Below are 19,387 nucleotides of genomic sequence, written 5' to 3' on the forward strand. Positions count from 1 at the left end.
CACCTGCTCATCTGACGTTGGTAAACACCTCACATGGTGCCCTGGCACACGGAGGCCTTTGATAAATGTGAGTTCACTTTCCCCACTGCTTCTCCTTTTGCCACCACTTTGGATCCATAAGAAATGAAGGAGAGAAACTGGGAGAGCGACAGAAAATACCTCAAGGTCATGCAACACAGTTAAGGCACATGTGACATTGATCGTTGACAACAAAAGCCCAGTGGCTCTGCACCCTCCAGTGTGCTTCCCTCACTGGCCACCCTTCCAGAACCTTTAGTCTCTCGCGGCCACTGGCCCTGCCGGTCTTCACACCTGCTCTTCTCTCTCATGTAAGTTTCAAGAACGAAACGGCCCTCGCTCTTCTCCGGTTCCCTTCACTGTTGTCTCTCTCAAGTGAGGGGTCTAGACCCGCTGACCCTGATTTTCATCACCTCATCCCCAACCCCACTCTCCAGGCAGATGAGCTCGAGCTCTGTCTCCACCACACAAAGGGTCAGCACCCTCCTGGCGCTCAGATCCACACACGCGTCCTCTGTCCTCAAGCTGCGTGGCTCCCTCGTTTTACTCCTTACCTTCCGCAGCTCTGCACCACTCAGGTTCTTCTGGCCTCTCCTTTACTGTTTTCCTGTCAACTTATGGATCGCTCCAGTCTGTGTAGGTCTTCACGAATCCCAGTGTCAACTGATCCACTTAGTTTTTCTTTGGCTTCCTGTCATCACAACTTGAAGGCCTTCTATATATCAGCAGCCAAATTATGGACTAAAAATACACACCAGGCAGGAGGACTAATAAGGGCAGAGGACATGACCCTCTACAAAAAAAATGTTCCCAGAGGTAGTCTTATGGTATTATTCATTATCACTTGGGTACCAATGTGCCTATTTTAGCATTCATCCTATATTCCTCTATCTTATCCACAAGACTATCCAAAGCAATGTTTTCGCAGTGCCTCACTGAAGTGAGGATCTACCCAGCCTAGCACTACAAGATGCACTGCTGGCCAAACCAATGAGGCCAATCAGACGTAACTTACTCTTTTTTATTTTTCGGTATGCGGGCCTCTCACTGCTGTGGCCTCTCCCGCCGCGGAGCACAGGCTCCGGACGCACAGGCCCAGCGGCCACGGCTCACGCGCCTAGCCGCTCCGCGGCACGTGGGATCCTCCCGGACCAGGGCACGAACCCGCGTCTCCCGCATCGGCAGGCGGACTCTCAACCACTGCGCCACCAGGGAAGCCCGTAACTTACTCTTAATGGACACAGATCCCCACTTTGTCTTCTGGCTTCTCACACACCATCATAGGGTTGACCTCAAACTCAACAGACTGAATTTTATAGAACGCTTCTAACTTTCTTTGCCGTTTTGAAAAAAGAGGAGGAGGAGGAGAAGAAAATGGTTACTTCCAGGTTTTCAGCAACTCACTTGATTTCTCTGATTCCTTAAAATTCACTTATAAACAAGCAGCCTGGGGACTGCTGTCCGAAGTTCTGTGCACCTGTCAGAGGCATCAGTGGAACCAAGCCCATTCTTTCTTTGATCTTCTTACTGAGAACATAACTTTAAAGGAAAATCTTCCTATTGTCCTGAGAACTGTCCCTTTCAGTGGGGTTTGATCTTCCTGATACTGTTCGTGCGGGTGCACTTTCATCTGTCCTTTCTACCTTTTGTACAGCCCCTTTGAAAACTGGTTCCTCTCAAGGTACCTCTACCTTTTCCTTTTTATTTGTATATTATTTGTGAGGTTACACAGTCAGAAATAAGTATATTTTTATGTAGTTCAATATCCTTGAGTCATCTCTTCTATTTCTGAACTTGCAAAGGGTATATGATTTCCAAGGTGCACAGTGCATGTCTGTCTATGCCGCGTTCTCCCCTCCCCCTCCCTGTCATGGACTCTCAAAATAACAATGGCCACTCTCTCAAGATACCCATCACTTTCACTTCATAAACTAGTTTCTAGCTTTGCTTCAGCATTAGAGCCAGAGTGGCAGTTTTCCTGGTTTCTTTATCTTCTTCATTCAGGGCAGAAACTATAAATGGGGGGGTGGAAGGCAAACACAAAAGCCAACCTTTCAGTACCTAGGTGTTGAGCTGGAGGAGCTTTTTAAGAGCTATCCAAATTGCTGCTTCCTCTCATTACTGCCTTCTGTCTGCCTCCATCAGTCTGCGTATCTGTATCAGGAGTGCAGCTGTCTTCCTCCTCCGCTCCATGTGACCATGTATCCACCCCCCCGCCCCCAGCTCTTCTGGAACACTCTCCTCTAAATTCCCTATGCACGAAGAGGTGCTGTTTTCCAGTATGTCCAGCCTCAGGCTTGGCACTTCCACTTACTTTTAAAATCCTTTATTTCTGACCATGTATCCACCCCCCCAGCTCTTCTGGAACACTCTCCTCTAAATTCCCTATGCACGCAGAGGTGCTGTTTTCCAGTATGTCCAGCCTCAGGCTTGGCACTTCCACTTACTTTTAAAATCCTTTATTTCCAGGGCTAGCCCTCTCCTCTCTTAATAGGTCTTTTTTCTCCTATAGGGCAGAGCCTTTTGTAATGGTGTTTTCAATCTTGGGTCCCACATCATGAGGTCCAGGTGACATTTATGAGGTTCTAATCCCTGTTCTGTAATCTCAACTCACTTTATTACTCTTGCTTTGCCAACTGTCAAAGTTTTTTGTTTGTTTGTTTTATGGTTCTTTTCTATGTGAAACTAACTACTGGGCACTTCCCATAATCAGTCTTTCCCACCCCATCCTACCTGTTAAACTTGTTCACAATTTTACTTAGTTGTTTCTCTCCCGCTTCCTTCATGCTCAGTTTAATACTGTCCTGGCACTCTGACACATAGCAGGTGCGAATACCACCTCCACATCTGTCAAAATGTCAAGTGCATTGTACCCTTTGACCCTTCAATCGCACTTCAATATCCTCACACATTTACAGATTTATTCACAATAGCATTATTTGTAAGGGCAAACACTTGGAAACAAATGTCCACCCAAGAGAGAACTGGTTAAATAAATGAGGGCATAGTCAGAGCATAAAATAATATGTAAACATAAACATGAATGAGAAAGTTTTTTTTTTTTAATGTACTTGGTATGAAACGAGCTCTATGACTGCTCAGTTAAAAAAAGAAAGGTCTAGAATAATGTGTATCTGTGCAAATATGAGGGAAAGAATTTATTTATCCATATAAATTTGCTTGTCCATGCATAAGATAACTCTGAAGGATACAAAACAAACTGACAACATTGGTGTCTGACTGCTGGTTGGGGAAGGAGAAGTTTTGCTGCATATACCTTTTTGAACTCTTAATTTCTGAATTGTTGGAGCATATTTCCTATACAAACAAAAATGAGTAAATAAAATAAAAACAAGAATAATAAAACTCTCCTAAGTCAGGCTAGCTCTTCTCTGAGCAAACACAATCTTCCCAGCTTTTGCTCTGTACCCCAAGTTCATCATTCCCATTGCAACAGTTCAGAAATCAGAACCCCTCCCCCTTCCAAGGTCCCACCCATAGGAAGAAAGGAAGCAGGACACCTGTGCTCTAAGACATTACATTTTCTGCCAGGAAATCCTAGAGATAGAGATCGTTTCCAGTTCTCTTCAGGCTTATGTATAATATCCCTGATCAATTGGGCTGACTTCATTTCCCAGCACATGCTGGATCCCTGTTCGCCTCTAGAAAGGCTGCTCTGCTACTACACGCAGAACCCTGTGGACCTCACAAAGGGACCCAGCTGCAGGCCTCCCTGCATCCCCAGTGCTTAGGGAAGCCAGATGCCCTTCCCCAAGGAAGACCTCTCCAAGGGACATGCCTTTGATAGGTCGGCCACCCTGAGGTTTTCCTTTGCCTCTGGATCTCCTTCTTTCATGTGCCATCCTCCTAACTGTGGTATTTACTTTCCATGTTGGTCACTTTTCCTGCAGTCCTGCTTTTCAGGAGTAAACCTAATTGGTCCAATCTTGGGTCTCCTGAAATGACCCAGAACCACTGCAAAAGGCTCAGGAGAAAAGGTACAGTAAACAGGAAATCCAGTATTCACCCACGTCTCATAAGGGTCACCACTGACTCCTGAGCGAGGCTGGCTATCAGGATTGTCTCCGTTTAACAAGAAACCTACACTTCAAAGTCCTTGGGTTTATAGACAAACATTTGTAATCACTTCCACAGCTGACTACAGGGCAGCAGGATATCTGCTTAGGATAAAGCCTGAGCTACAAAGAGAAAGTTTATTTCAGATCTGGCTACCTCAAAAAAGTCCTGCCTCTTTTTAAACCACAAGCACTCAGGCTTTAGGCTAAGCACATTCACTGGAAAAACAGCAGCAGTGTAGGATGGGAAGCAACATTCCTTTTATTCATACAACTACAACCTTGATGACCCCAGCTAGCCAAACGTCTCCCTCAAAATAAACAGCTCCACCACGCACATGACAATAGTGCAGCTTAAGCAGCCCTCTCCATGGTTCTAAGCCTCCGGTGTTCCAGATAGTTACAAACAGTGGTAGAGAGTCTGAGCATACCAGGAAAGATTATGTTTAGTGACAAGAATGAGAATGTTGCTTCAGGTCATATGGCTGTTGTTCCCTGATTATCACAAGTTTGAACAGCCTGAAAAACTCCTCCACATGGAAACCTTATGTTTGTACTAGCAACTGGGAAGGGCTGTTATCGGGTAGCACTGAGGCTAGCAGCTCAGGGTCTATGCTGCCTCATGCACGAATAGTCTAATGGAAAACAAAACCAAAAATTCGGATTGAAAAATAATCCTTCAGAAAAGAAAACATAAAGCAAACAGTAGAATGACTGCCTTAGCTGTGCTTGGCCCAGAAGTGGGAGCTCCCCTTCCTTCCCTAGAAAGGAACTGAGCTGCTCCAGCTCGGTACTAACTCATCATTCTGCCACCACGGACTGACTCACATGCTCACACACACCCATATGTGGGTCCATGTCCCCTACGGTGACTGGTTCGGAACCAGGCACGTGACCCAAATTGGCCCACTGATACGCAATCCTGGGGCTTTGCTGGAATCTTTGAGAGACAGAGAATCTCTCTCTCTGCAGAGGTTGCCAGGCTAGTCGGATCTAAAGCTGCTGATGGCCATCTTTGTCACCACATACAGAGAACCTTCTGAGAATAAAGCTAAAACAGAACCAAAGGACACACTAAGCCTGATTTCTTTTTTTTTTTTTTTTTTTTTTTTTGTGCTGTACGCGGGCCTCTCACTGCTGTCTCCAGTGTGCGGAGCACAGGCTCCAAACGCGCAGGCCCAGCGGCCATGGCTCACGGGCCCAGCCGCTCCGCGGCATGTGGGATCTTCCCGGACCGGGGTATGAACCCGTGTCCCCTGCATCGGCAGGCGGACTCTCAACCACTGCGCCACCAGGGAAGCCCCTAAGCCTGATTTCTAATGACATGGTAAAGCCAGCTGGATCTAGTGATATCAGCTTTTTAAACCCTAGACTATTCCAGTTGTGTGACCTAATAACCCTCCCACTCTTTCAGTTCTTTCTTTTCCTTGTTTCCCTCGCTCCCTCCCCCTCCCTCCCTCCCTCCCTCCCTTCCTTGGTTTTGAGTTGTCTCTACCACTCTAAGCCTTCTTACAGAGTTTATTTGATTCTGCCCCCAAGCCTGAATGTGTATCCCCATGTGATCACACATTTTGAAACATTGGTAAAATAATTCTAAACCTGTAGAAAATCTAATTGCTTCTCCCTGAACATTTAAGAAGCACAGTCTATTTAACTAACACTTCACACAGATAAGCTTTGAGTCTGCGTGAACTTAGCAGTTAAGTCAATAATGTAGCTAGGTCTACATTTACATTTCTGGCATGCTTGAAAACACAATCAGTAAGTAATTGATAAAAGCTAGTTATCCAGCACTATGCTAAGGACTACACATATACATTATCTCATTCCTTCCTCGGAACAACTGAGCAAATAGGAAATATTACTATCTCCATTTTACAGAAGAAGAAACAGAGGTTTGGGAGGTTAAATTACTTGCCTAAGATCACAAACCTACCGAGTAGCTGAGTTTGGATTCCAGCCAAGAGGGCTGATTCAAAAGCCTGCATGATCACTAGAAGATAGTGTCCTCAGCTTAATGGAGATAAATTTTCTTTTGGCAACCATACTTCTTACTAATGAGCATGTTCTCAAAAGCAATGCAAGGAATATACCCCACATATTAGAAGTGTCTCAATCACCAGTGTTTACCCAGTAAACACAGAAATGTGCCAGGTTTCCGGGCATGATGGTGTTGGCGCTTAATTGAAAGGAAAAATATCCACCTTTAGATTTTAGAGATGCCTGAATGGAAGAGAGGATGCCAGATCCTACTATAGAGACTTAGCTTTTGTGATTTTTTTTTTTTTTTTTTTTTTTACTTCATCACACAGTTACCCATTTTACAGATAAAGAAATTGAAGTTCAGAGAGATTAAGTAGTTAACTTGCTGAAGTTCAAAGAGCTATTAAGCAGTTAGGTCAGTAATTGAGCCAAGGTGTTTCTAAACCTAAAGGCTATTCCTTCCACAGCTCACAATGCACAGTGTACAAATATAGGGAACTTGTAGGTAGAGGCACACGGAAGGTGGTTATCTAAGGTTAAAACAGACTGTTCTGAGCTCTGAGCCTAAAATTTATCCAAAACATTTATACAAAAAAAGAGGCTGGCATGCTCTAGTCAATGGCATATGGAGCCTGAGAAAACAAAAACAAAAACGAGATACAGGAAAACATTCTAAGAGAAAGCCTGTGCATGAGCTCACCCATAGGAGCCATCAGGAGGAAAGAAACACACAATCTAAGGGTTGCATCTGAGTCTGTGAAATGTACATCAAAGAATGTCTCTAGACTCCATGGACAATGATGTTGGCTTATTGAGCAGCTGACTTCATCCCAATACATGGTCATTACCTTGGCTCTCACAGAAGACATCTTGGTCTCTCCAAGTCTTGTCTGACCCTTCCCCCACTACTGCTTCCCTTTCCATCCTTGTCAGCAGCTTGAGGGAGGATACAGCCTTAGAGCCAAAACTGGGTGGTTTGGGCATTGCTGAAATCTGCAGCCACAGCAAAACCCGATAACTTGGTATTAACAGATCATTGTGTCTCTGGTGCATAGATGTTTCTGGCACCCAGTGGCTGCCAGGCTTGGGGTTGACCAGATGGCCCGAAGCCACATTAGGCTAGCTTCCTCTGATCTGAGCTTTGGATAGTATGGGTACCCCCAGAAGGTGATGTATCACACTCACCTCTGCTTTTTTCTGCTTCTCTTCCTGCTCTCTCTGCTCCTTCTCCATGCCCCCCAGCTTGAGTTTCAGCTCAGATACTTCAGTCATCAGATCGAGCTTCTGAGTCTCAAGAGATGTACGACTTAGCAGCTCCTGCAGGCAAAAACAGATCTCAAAATCATAAACCTCCATAGCAATAAGAACAACTCTACATCCATCCATAGGACATAAGGCAATCTCTACACTGTATGATGAAACCGCTGCATCTGAGCCACAGTCCTATAGGGGACAGGCCTGGGCTGATGCTGGGTCACTCAAGGATAGCACGGCCCAATGCTACCCACTGTGGTCTGAGAGTCAATGTGAAGCTACATTTCTCAAAAAGCACATTTGTCCATAGAAACCATTATTCATTCTTTCCAGGTAGAGAAAAACGGATGGGTCTGCTCAACAAATGAAATTTCTCCATGTCTTTTTTTTTTTTTTTTTTCTTCTGTACGCGGGCCTCTCACTGTTGTGGCCTCTTCCGTTGTGGAGCACAGGCTCCGGACGCGCAGGCTCAGCAGCCATGGCTCATGGGCCCAGCTGCTCCACGGCATGTGGGATCTTCCCGGACCGGGGCACGAACTCGTGTCCCCTGCATCGGCAGGCGGACTCCCAACCACTGCGCCACCAGGGAAGCCCTCTCCATGTCTATTTTTAAGGCAAAGCAGCAGATCCTCTCCACCAAAACAAAGACCAGCTTAGGTTAACATATTTTTCAAAACCAAAGTTTCCATATCACCTCCTGGGCTCAGTCAATATTCAGCCCAGTCTTCCACACATGTCATTGGAAGACCTTACTGCAACGAACCTAGAAGGGAGCTAGGACATAAAGTAGATATTCGATGAGTATATATTGAATGGTTATAGTAGAATCTTATTTATGTGATATGTATCTTTCCTAGAATGTAAATAAGAAAATTGTTCTTTGCTTATTTTGAGGACAGACCGGGGAGGTTATTAGTAGTCCTGCCAAGCCTAAAACAGTAGCAGACAACAACCTGCCATTAATATATACACTTAATAAGCATAAATAAGACAAAACAAAGGTGATAGGTGAAACACCTGCTCAGCACTACTAGGAATTATGAAGGACGTCAAAAGCCAGGAGCACTTCCCAAAGTCCAGGGGTAACATTTCTCCCTTGGCAAAAGGCAGTGTTGTATGAGATCCCAAATCTTGACACATGGAGACATTGGACACACAGGTCCTGGCAAGGAGACCACAATATGATGCTAGGAGGGTAACCGGCCAAATGAGCTGACGGAAAGGACACAGCATCCTGCCATGGTCTGAAATCTCCGTTATCATCTTAGGCAACCCAACCCTAGTACAAGAACAGTGATCTCAACAATCTGACCCTACAGCCATGATTTCACGTTCTGAACTGTCCTCAACTCATAAAACCAAACCACGTGAGTCAGAGATTTTAACTTGGAAAACATGACTCCCTAGGCAGAAGGCCATCAGTACCTCAGAAAGGTGGACTACAAACTGTCTGTCTGCTAACCTGAAGGAGAGTATCCAGAAGCCAAAGAATTCAGCAAAATGAGCTTAGTACTGGGCTGAGGAGCCCAGCTCTTCCTGGGCCAACCAGACTTGAAGCTGGCTTACAGGGCAAAGGCAGCAGCAGTGCCATGCCAGAACTGCGGGCTGCTTGGTCATGAGGAGTTAGCCATCTAAGTATGTCCAGTGTTGGGACTGGGGGTGGGTGGACATAGATGCTCTGAGTGCCTCCTCTGTGCTAGACACTGTTGGGTACTTTACATACATCCTCTCAATAACCACCACCCCCCACCCCAGGGATTTGGCAGTCAACATTACTATCCCTATTTTACAGATGAAGAAACGGGCCCAGAGACTTGCTTGTCTTGGCCAAGAGCACATGCCAATCAACAGCAGAGTTAGTTTTAAAAGCAAAGTCTGTTTGGCTTCAAAACTCATTTCTGTTTAACATATCACATTGTTTCCCAAACAGAGAAAGAAGTCCAAGAATTTCAAGAGAAATTAAAAAAATACATGCTGAAAAAAGCCAATCAACAAATATTCACTGAGCCCAGGAAAGGGCTGCTCAAACTGTTAAGATTTTGTTGAACACATACTATCTACTAGGGCCTGGTGCTAAGGCTATGCAGGCCATAAAAGGCCCTAAAATGTTCTTCCCTGAGTGAGGAAGATGGGATTTCTGGGTCTTGAGTATCTTGAGATATAATCCTTCCTAATGCTGCCTGCTCGTTATCAACATCCTTCTCCCTCTTCCCCACCTTCCCCCTTTGCCTCCACCATCTCATTCTGTGTCTTTCTCCCTATCCTTTCATCTAGCTGCTTTGTTCCAGAAATGATCTGAGTTAGTTTGCAAAATAGACAACTCAAGTTAAAAAATGAACCGTAAAAATTAAAGCGGGTAAGGAAAGAAGTTGAAGCCAGAGTGACCGTCGGTATAAAACTCATACCCTAAAATTCTACTCACAGCTAGAGATGGTGTACGTGTATGTGAGCTTCCCAGCCACCTGTGCGAAGGGAAAAAGGGACGATTCTAGAACTCAAGGTCCATGGGATAATAACAATTGCTTTGGAGTGGTAAGGACTCAGAAAATCTTCTTCCATGAGACTTCCATCATTTGTTCAACTACCAGATGCCAAGGCCTAGGGATAGGAGAGTTAAAAGTACAGGCCCTGTTGAGCTCCTGAGTCTCTTAAAACGATATTTAATGCAGTTGTCTACTGACCAGCATTCAAGATACTGCCTTGGTGGGATTTTAAAAAGCCTCAGAAGGCATCTCTCGTGAAAGCTAAGAATCTACTCTGCTTTCATTATTTCCAGAATCCCTCTGGCTGTTTTAACTGCCAGGTTGTAATTGGTCATACCAATGTTCCAGTTAATGAGGATAATATTCTAATTGGTTGCATTAAAATTCCAATGGCCATTCCAATTGGTCATGCCAGGGTTCTGATTGGTCACGCTAACATTCCAAGTGGACATTTCAATTAGACACACCAAAGCTTTAATGAGAAGCCTGAGGCTGCTTAATTTCACATAATCCACTGATAATAAAACTTCTCCTTACTGTCTCCTAGATTCTATTAGCATGTGCTTCCCCCTTTCATTATCACCACCCCTGGTCCTTGTCATCAATAAGTACCGTCCTACTCCCTGAACTCAGAATCAGCCTTTGACAGCCTTATCCCAGCCCAGCACCACTTCCCCATCTCCAGACCCGGCATGGCCTCCAGCCACTGTTAGGTACTGTGACCTCTATCCTAGTGGTCTTAATAGGATTTAAATACCCTACATTCTAAACTGCTCTTTCTACTTCCAGCAGAAACCGACGTTTGCATGACGTGACATGTCCTTCCCAGTCCTCTCAAGTAGAGACTGCTCTGCTCCAGCGACCCAACTTACAGAACACCTTTCTCCCTGTTAAACACTGCTTCTTTCAGATCTCCTACCTCTGGCCTCCTCCTCCTCTAAGGCAGCACCATTCAGTGAAGTCACATTCTCCCCAAATATCCAGACCCAAAGATAGTCTCCCGTTTCCATTGATTATCCTTGATAATCAATCTTTCACTCAGTGTCCACCCTGGTTTCACATTTCTTGACCTTGACACCGAGAGGCTTTGCTTCCACCTCATTTCAGCTTCTCAGTAGTATGGCCACAGCCTGACCCTCGTCTTGATCCAGAACATGTGTCCTTCACTTCTAAAATCTTCAACTCTGAAATTCTCTCCTCTGGCCACAATCCTCTGACTTTTCAACTGGCCCATTTAGTCACTCAAATCATCTTTAATTTCTACTTCTGTGGCTACTAGTTACTTAATAACTCCCTTTTTTCCTAGTTTATCAACTTCCTTTAAGCAATATTTGCCTCCTTATCCACCCTATACCTTAAGGCTTATCATTTCAGTTGTATCATTTCTGCACCAGAAAATTCTTCCTCTGACTCATCCTTGCCCCTAGATCTGAAGTATATTTGCTTCACCAGCGCCCACTCCATGCCAAACCTCAAAGACTTTTTTTTTGTCTATGTCTCCACTCCCCATGGTCTGAGAATTGCTGGTAAAAGTCACTTAATGATGCCAATTGGTTTCCACACAAATTTATGCTATCTAATTACAGCTGATCTTCCAACACTGCCTGGCAAAACTTGTATTCATCTCTGGCTGGTTACTTTCAGAGATTGTTCCAGATCTTTTCCATTCTCCTCGAGCCCTAACCCCCCCCATCCCCTTCTTCTCCTTAAATAACCTCTCCTCATATTTATTGAAAAGATTTTTAAAGATCATCTGATCAGTCACTGAACGTACATCCTTCCTATTTCAAAGCTTCCCAGAATCATCTCTCATTCCTCTCTCTTGAATCCGTATCTTAGAGAAGGCAAGCCCGCACCTCCTTTCCGAGGTGAGTCTGACATAACTGCACACGGCCGACTTCTCTGTCAGGTTCTTCTATCTTTAAAAACTGTTCCCAGCCCAATAAGTTTCCAGGTTGCACATTAAAAGCATATGTTAAAGGACACAAGATTCCAGAGTTTGCTCCTGAATTGCTCTACCTGACCCACCTTCCTGTCTGACCAGTCCTCCATGCCATCCTCATGCAGCTTGAATGAAGATTCATGTAACTCCCTGGTTAATCAGTAGCGTTTGGCTTTGTTCTCCGAGTCCTGGTCCGTCCTGTTTCTCCCTCTAGCCGGTAGTGCAGAATGGTGCCTGCTCACAGGGACCTGGGCCCTCCCTCACCTCTGTACTGCCTTTGAGGAAGTTCTCACCAAGTCTACAGCTACTCTAGGGTAGGCCGATTAATCATCTGCTCTGACAGGCATTTAATCTCTCCCTCACCATCAGCTTCCATCCCTCAGGCTATAAACATGATCAAATTACTGACATTCGAAAGAACCTTCCCCCTTGACCTTCCTTCCCCTCCAGGGACCACCATCATCAGCTCCCTCGTGCTCAGGCTAGGCAAATGCACTCTGCGTGTGGTGTGAGTGTCAACGCCAGCTTCTTCTCCTCCCTCCCCTCTCCCCCTCACAGCCAAGCTCTGAAGAGAATAATCCACTCTTTGCTGCCTCTTCTTCCTCGTCTTCCTGTCGCTTCTCAGGAAAACGTCTGCATGCCTGCAACCCAGCTTCTGCCTGCAGCAGAACACAGAAACAGCCCTGGTTCTGGGACCAGCGTCCCAACTTTCCGAGGCAACTTTCACATCTCAGCTCTCAACCCACTGACTCACCCTGCATCCTCTTCTCATTAGTGTGAGCCCACCCTCCCTTTCCATTTTCCTGACCTTCCTTTCTTTTTAAAAAATATTTATTTGGGCTGCACAGGGTCTTAGTTGCAGCATGCGGGATCTAGCTCCCCGACCAGGGATCGAACCCGGCCCCCCTGCATTGGGAGCACGGAGTCTTAACCACTGGACCACCTGGGAAGTCCCATTTTCCTGACCTTTCTTTTTTCTCCTTTGTCTTCTCTGCTAGCATCTTTTATTCTGTCTCTCCCTTAAGAGTGACATTCTTGGATCCTTAGCTCCCATCCCCAAGACTGCAGTGATCTCTGATCCAGCCTGTTTGTCCAGAGCGGGAAGGCAACGCTTGCCACCTACTGAGACCTGCAGGGTGGGATCCTGCTGGGATCTCTTGGAATCATAGAGCTACTGTAATGGGGGTGGGGGGAATGGGGAGGCAGGGGGCTGGAGATAAGGGGAAGAGGTTTCATAAGCAGCAGTAGTGTCTGCTCTACTCATTGGTTCAAGGCTGCCCGTGTAAATGAGAGGGCAAGGGATGAGGAGGGGGTGGTATGGGAGGACGGTGGTTTGTGTTTCTTACTAGGCAGGACCATGAAACTGGGTAATGAAGAAAACCAGTGAACAAAATTATCACTCACCCCCTCACTTCACCACTACCAGTAATCTCTTCCAGAAGGACAAATACATCTCCTTTCTTGGAGATTAAAAAAAAAGCCTCCATCTCAGAGCAAACCATCATTTCCTTTTCCCAAAGCTCAGTGTCTGACTGGAGCTGATAAAGAGAATTTGCCTTTCAACTTTGCTCTCCTTAAAGGGCCACATCTTGAAGCGATTACTTCCAACTTTAAGTGTGGAACCTGACCCAGGGAGTTTCTGACCAATGACGGGGGCCTGGAGCCAGACTGGCAACCTGAAACCAGAATGAAAGAAGGGGCCATGGAACGACTTGAAAGGAAAAAACGTGTCCTCTGCCCTTTGAAGTAACAGGCCTAGGCCTTGCCGGGAAGCCCCTTTCAGGGAGAGGGGCTCGTAGTCAGCCTGGGTTTGAGTCCAGACTCAGTCCCCATTAACTAAATCATCTCTCTGAACCTCAGTCCCCTTATCTGTAAAAAGGGGTAAAGCACCTACCTCATACTGTGGTCTAGAGATCCAACATCAAATGAGATAAACTTGAGGAAAGCATTTATCTCTGCCTCACAGATCTCCCAGGGGGAGTTTTAGGGAATAACTGGCAAATCCCCTTTTTCTTCACTCAGGTGTCCCATCTCCTCAGACAGATTTGTGCTCCCACAGAGTCAGGTGCATAGCTCTGTTTAATGTCCTTTCTGAGGCAGAACTACCTCCCCTAAAGGTGCTCTCGGGGAATTTATGAGCTGGGTGCTGACGACGCTTTGCTGAGTTCACACACCTGGGTACACTGTGCCCTCACTCGACTCAAGGGCAGGAACTGGGCCTGTGCCCTGGGTCCCGTAACCCCCTGGCCACTGTGTGATGGTCCGGTTTTAACAAAACTGGAACAACGGTACTACAGCTCTAGGAGGTGGGCAGTGCAGAGTACACAGTCACCTCTGTTCTCTATAAATAAGAACACAGGTTCACTGATTTTGCCACATCAACCACAAGTGGTGAACCTGCAGCAAGTCATGTCCATGGACTCCAAATCCCCTAAATGTGTCACTCTCCACACCTCACCTAAAAGGCAGCCAACACAATGAGGTTGCCTGACACCTGGGGCTCCGGGTCGGGTTGGAGGACTGAGATACAGCCTGGTGTCCTTCCAGGTTTCCCAAAAGCTGGGCTGTGTCCTCACAAGGAGCTTTGCATCCTTTCTTCCTCCCCTCTTGGGTTCCCTATCCTGTCTTCTTCTTGGCACTAAATATGGCTGCTGCTCTTGGCATTGATTACACCTGTCAATGGCCAGCCTCTGGAAAGTGTTCCATTTGGCTGCCAGCTCTGTATAAGACCTCTTCTCCACTGAACAGCATCGCCTTCCTCCCCGAAATCATCACCCTCTGGAGAAGCGTCAGTGATCAGAGGGAGAGGAGCTTGTTGTGCAGGAACTGACAGGACCCCAGAGAACCCATGGAGGCCACTTTAGAAAAAGTCACCAGGGACTTCAAATACATCACAGAGCATAAGGAACTCCTCTGTGATAGATTTTGTTGCCAACATGGTCTAGGCCAACCACAATGGGGAGGGTGCTGGTCCACACCTGTATTCCTGGGGTGTTATTCTGGGTTCTGGGCTCGGATAGTTCAGTGTGCAGCCCTCAAACATGCAGTTGGGCAACGCCTTGACCTGCTTAAAACGGAGGTGAACATGGCCTCCGGCTGTGGGCCTTTGAAGACCCACTTGTACATTTCCTGGGAGATGTCTCTTCCTAATGGGGAAGGTTCCCTGGGGAATCTAGACACGCTCAGTGAGTCAGAGACCATATCAGAGTAGGTGTTTCCACAGGCAGCTCCAAGAGATGCTTGTAGCTGCCCCGTTCCCACCCTGTGTCCTGCAACAGGCTGCAGACAAGAAATATTTTGCCCTCAAATGTGTCTATAATCTGTGCGTGGCTCATGTGGCCCTGCCTCTGTGCTGATTCTGTTTGGTTCTGGTTTGCCTGTCTAACCCCATGGGTCTTCATGCTCTCCCTTTCTGGAGACCAGATGGGTTAATGTGTAGAAGAAAACAGATGAGAGCTAAGAGATCATCACTTAGCAGGGGACCAGGCCAAGCCAGGCTGAGGGCTCCATGGCTTGTGAGTTGGGTGGGGAACATTGGTCAGGAGAACAGCTGTGGGGAGAGAGAGCGCAGTGGGGTTTGGAACCCATGGACGCACAGGGTTTGGACGATGCTGGTTGGGTCTGCGTTTCCTTAAGTCTCCCCAGAGGTCTTCTAGCCAGCCAAGGGGGCAAAGTCTGGAATAGAGGTTGCAGACTGGAGATCTGTGGGCCAGGCTTGGCCTAAAGGTACAATAAATATTGTGTGGTTCACACAATACTTCTTTTTCATTTAAATTAGTTGCCAATGTTTTTAAAATAGAAAGACTGATCTTTAAATTTTTACATCTGGATTTCTAGCTTCTTTTGAAAAGCATTGCTGGGCCTCCACGGGTGGTCAGCTAGAATTGAGTAGCGGCTGGCTCCTTTAGAAAGGATGTATTCAGTGTGTAAGTGTAAGGGCTAGCACGAGCTGCCTCCCCTAGGGAAGCAGTGTCAGTAGGCAGTCAGAAGGACCCACGCTGTGACAGTGAAAGGGTCTCCTTCAGAGCTCCTCAGGCCTTCAACAGGAGGCCAGGCTTTGCTCAGGGCTGGCAGAAAGAGGCAACTGTGGACTTCCCTGGTGGCGCAGTGATTGGGAGTCCTCCTGCCAGTGCAGGGGACACGGGTTCGAGCCCTGGTCCATGAAGATCCCACGTGCCGCAGAGCAGCTAAGCCTGTGCACCACAACTACCGAGCCTGGGCTCTAGGGCCCGCGAGCCACAACTGCTGAGCCCGTGAGCCACAACTATTGAAGCCCCTGCACCCAGAGCCCATGCTCTGCAACAAGAGAAACCAACGCAACGAGAAGCCCACTCACTGCAACAAAGAGTAGTCCCCGCTCGCTGCAACTAGAGAAAGCCCCGTGCGCAGCAACAAAGACCCTACAGAGCCAAAAATAAAATAAAATTAATTAATTAATTTTTTAAAAAAAGAAAGAAAGAGGCAATTGTTTGCCTCCATTCTCTGCCTCAAGGACATGATTCATGCTTGCTCCTACCATGAGCCCTGGGGCCCAGGATATCACAGTCAAACCAGGCAAGTCTCTGCCTATCCCCAGTTCAGAGGACACTTAGGTATGTACTCCACGCTATAGACGGCATCACATCAGCACTGTGATGCAAGAATTAAGCGTCTTTTCAAACAGTATCAAGCAGATTTCAGGAAAGCATTAGCATGTGCAGAACATTCAATGTGGCATTTAGAGCTGGCAACCCAATGATCTCCAGTTCAGGCACCACCAAGCCCAGAGAACACATGAGTGGGAGCGGAGCCTCAAATGCCTACGACATGAACTCAGAATTCTCCAGGAAAGGAGTACTGCACACTCCCTTTCATTTTACCCTTGAAAGGCTAAGGGAACACGGTCAAAGTTATGGGCATAAAAATAACTTGGTTAAGTTCAGGAAGATCTTTCAACCCCAGAGGTAGCAAATAAGAGCTACTGCACTCCAGAATATACCAAACCAACATGTCCACCTCCACGGTACATGCAAACCACATGACTGCTACCTCAGCCATGGCACACAAGAAAGAAGATTTAGAATAAACAGGATATAAGGGGCAGTTGAGCTTAAGACTTTTTTCGAAGTCTAAAATCCAGTCTATGGGATAATGCTTAGAAGGATAAGACAACCTCAGAGAGCTCAGGTACCACGACGGGCCATTTTCTGACCTCCGATCGTGTGGTTACTCACCACGCACCGCCTTCCTGAAACATCAGCCTTCTGCCATTTTTCTGACATGTTCCCTTCCACATGCAAATTTTCTTGGTCTCTGTCTAGGTTGTGTTTTTTTTTTTTTTTTTTTTTTTTTTACAGCCCCTCCATCATCTTCCTCCCTGGTCCCCACCCAGAACCGCATCTTTTGCTGTCTTGAAAAATATAATCTAGTGGGTTGTCCCATGCACTCTTGTGAAAATGCTTTTCTGCCATTTGAGATTTTTCCACCAGGCTATTTTCTTTCCTGGGTCTTCAAAAGAAAGATTCAACTTTTAAGAGTAAATAAAAAGAAAGATTCACTCCCGTTCCTACTTGGATTTCCAGGGAATATGATAAACAAGAGAAATTGCATACAATTTAAACAGAAAATCAAATGGAGCCAAGAATGTGGTAACTTATTAATCAGCAATGAAAGGATAAACTAATAACAGCTTCCAAGCTGTCGGAACTAGTTTCCACAAAGACATTTGCATAAAAATATTGATTTTTTAAAAAAGTTCTTCAAATGCACTCAAAGCTAAGAAACACCTAGAAACTAAGATATTTACCCTAAGACCAAAGGTCATATTCAAAGCCTCTGTTCATTACTATGCTGTGGAGAAACAATTTGAATTTTATGCTGACCAAAGCAATTTTTTAAAAAAAGAAAAAAATGGTTAGAGCTTGGGGGGTGGGGGAGGGAGGTTGTAAGCAGTCTTCTAATTGAACCCGCTCATTTTAAGCGATGGACTTTCATTCTTTAAATAATTAGTGAGCACCTTTTATGTGCCAAGTACTATACCAGGAGCTACAAAGCATATGCACATAAACTTCAGTCATGGTTTATTTTTCAAAATAACTGAAATGCAAAAATGATGCAAGTTAAGGAAATTAATTAGATATATTACTAGAGTTCATAAAATAAAATTTCTAATTAGCATCTCAACAGATTCTGAAAAGACTTTTGATAAAAATTCAACACCTCTTCCTAAAAATTGCAGCTCGTTATTTACAATGGGGTCAGACTGTTCAAGAAGAGTCAATTCAAATACTTTTACTTAAAAAGAAAAAGAAAGGGCTTCCCTGGTGGCGCAGTGGTTGAGAGTCCGCCTGCCGATGCAGGGGACGCGGGTTCGTGCCCCAGTCCGGGAAGATCCCACGTGCCGCGGAGCGGCTGGGCCCGTGAGCCATGGCCGCTGAGCCTGCGCGTCTGGAGCCTGTGCTCCGCAACGAGAGAGGCCACAACAGTGAGAGGCCCGCGTAATGCAAAAAAAAAAAAAAAAAAAAAAAAAAAAGGTCTAAATGATAGTAAAGACAACGATACAGCAAAATTTAAAAGTAGAAAAAAACTCACTCTATGATGTTAAGCATAGAAAAGCTGAGGACTAAATCATATCTCTGGTGCAAATAGTGTTTTGTATATTATATGCACATATAACAAAAAGGCCCAAAGAGAAACAAGAAGACATTTAAGAGATGTTTCTGAATGGTAAAAAAGCAGCTAATTTTTATCATTTTAATATGTATCAAATTATATTAAAATTTTATGTAATATGTGATCGGTTTTATCAAAGAAAGCCACACAGAGTCAGAGGGGAAAGAGTGAGGGTAGGAAAGAGGCACAAGATAAGTTAATTGACTTTCGAAAACCCCAGATGCCACTTCCAGGGCAAAGGCGACAACAGTGCCACGCCCGAACTGGGGGCTACTTGTTCATGAGGAGTTATAGCCAGTTAAGTGTGTCCAGTGTGCTTGGTGTGATGAGGGGGACAAGGCCAGCAGAGAGCTCTGCACTGAACCAGGCCAGGAGAAAGTGCCCTGGGAATCTGTCAAACCAGCCCAACAAGTTATTCCTCCCAGGCGAGCCCTTCCCTGCCCTCCCCCTCCGGTTTCACCTGCTGTGTAAACACCACAGGCTAAGCAGCCAACCCTCCCTCCAGGCAGGACAGGAAAGGAAGCAGCGAGCTCGGTAACGAGGACCCAGAAAGGGGCTTGCCCACGTGAGCGGCTGCAGGACCCAAGGCCCTGGGCCCCACCCACCCTTACCTGTTGAAGCATCTCTTCAGCAGCATTGAGTTTCACCTGGTGCCCTTCCAGACACACTTCCAGGTCCCGAATCTTCTCTCCTTGGGCTTCTACTTGGTCTGTGAGGACACTCACCTGTCCCAGGAAATAAAGCAAGGGTGGAGGATTGGGACCGGTTCCCCGCTGGAGGGGGCAGGCCGGGGGGCGGGGGGGGGAGCGTGAAGCCACACCACTGATTCTTGATGTGAGAAGAATGGCTGCTATTTTTGGTGGGTGGTAAGTGGGGGAAGTGTCCTGGATGAAGGGAACCCCGGTTGTTCTCTCACCTGGCCGAGAAGTCCCAGCCACCACCTGGACCAGGTTGGTCACATTTCCTGCCCTTGACAGACT

The 19,387-nt window shown here is 46.2% G+C and overlaps 1 protein-coding gene across 23 annotated transcripts in view; it reads right to left on the bottom strand.

The window, feature by feature from the left end:
• The window catches only part of PPFIBP2 (PPFIA binding protein 2), a 149,516-nt gene that overhangs the window by 44,267 nt on the left and 85,862 nt on the right, over positions 1-19,387 (bottom strand). For all 23 annotated transcript variants that reach the window (XR_010841422.1, XM_067038715.1, XM_067038710.1 and 20 more), the window contains 2 exons: positions 19,019-19,132; positions 7,263-7,394 (listed from right to left, as the gene is read on the bottom strand). Coding sequence is in view for 22 of the 23 variants with exons in the window: in XM_067038715.1 (XP_066894816.1) it covers positions 7,263-7,394; positions 19,019-19,132 (246 nt within the window). In the remaining variant the exon portion in view is untranslated. The remainder of the gene's footprint in view (positions 1-7,262; positions 7,395-19,018; positions 19,133-19,387) is intronic.

This window comes from Kogia breviceps, chromosome 7, assembly GCF_026419965.1.
Source record: "Kogia breviceps isolate mKogBre1 chromosome 7, mKogBre1 haplotype 1, whole genome shotgun sequence".
Lineage (NCBI taxonomy): Eukaryota > Metazoa > Chordata > Mammalia > Artiodactyla > Physeteridae > Kogia > Kogia breviceps.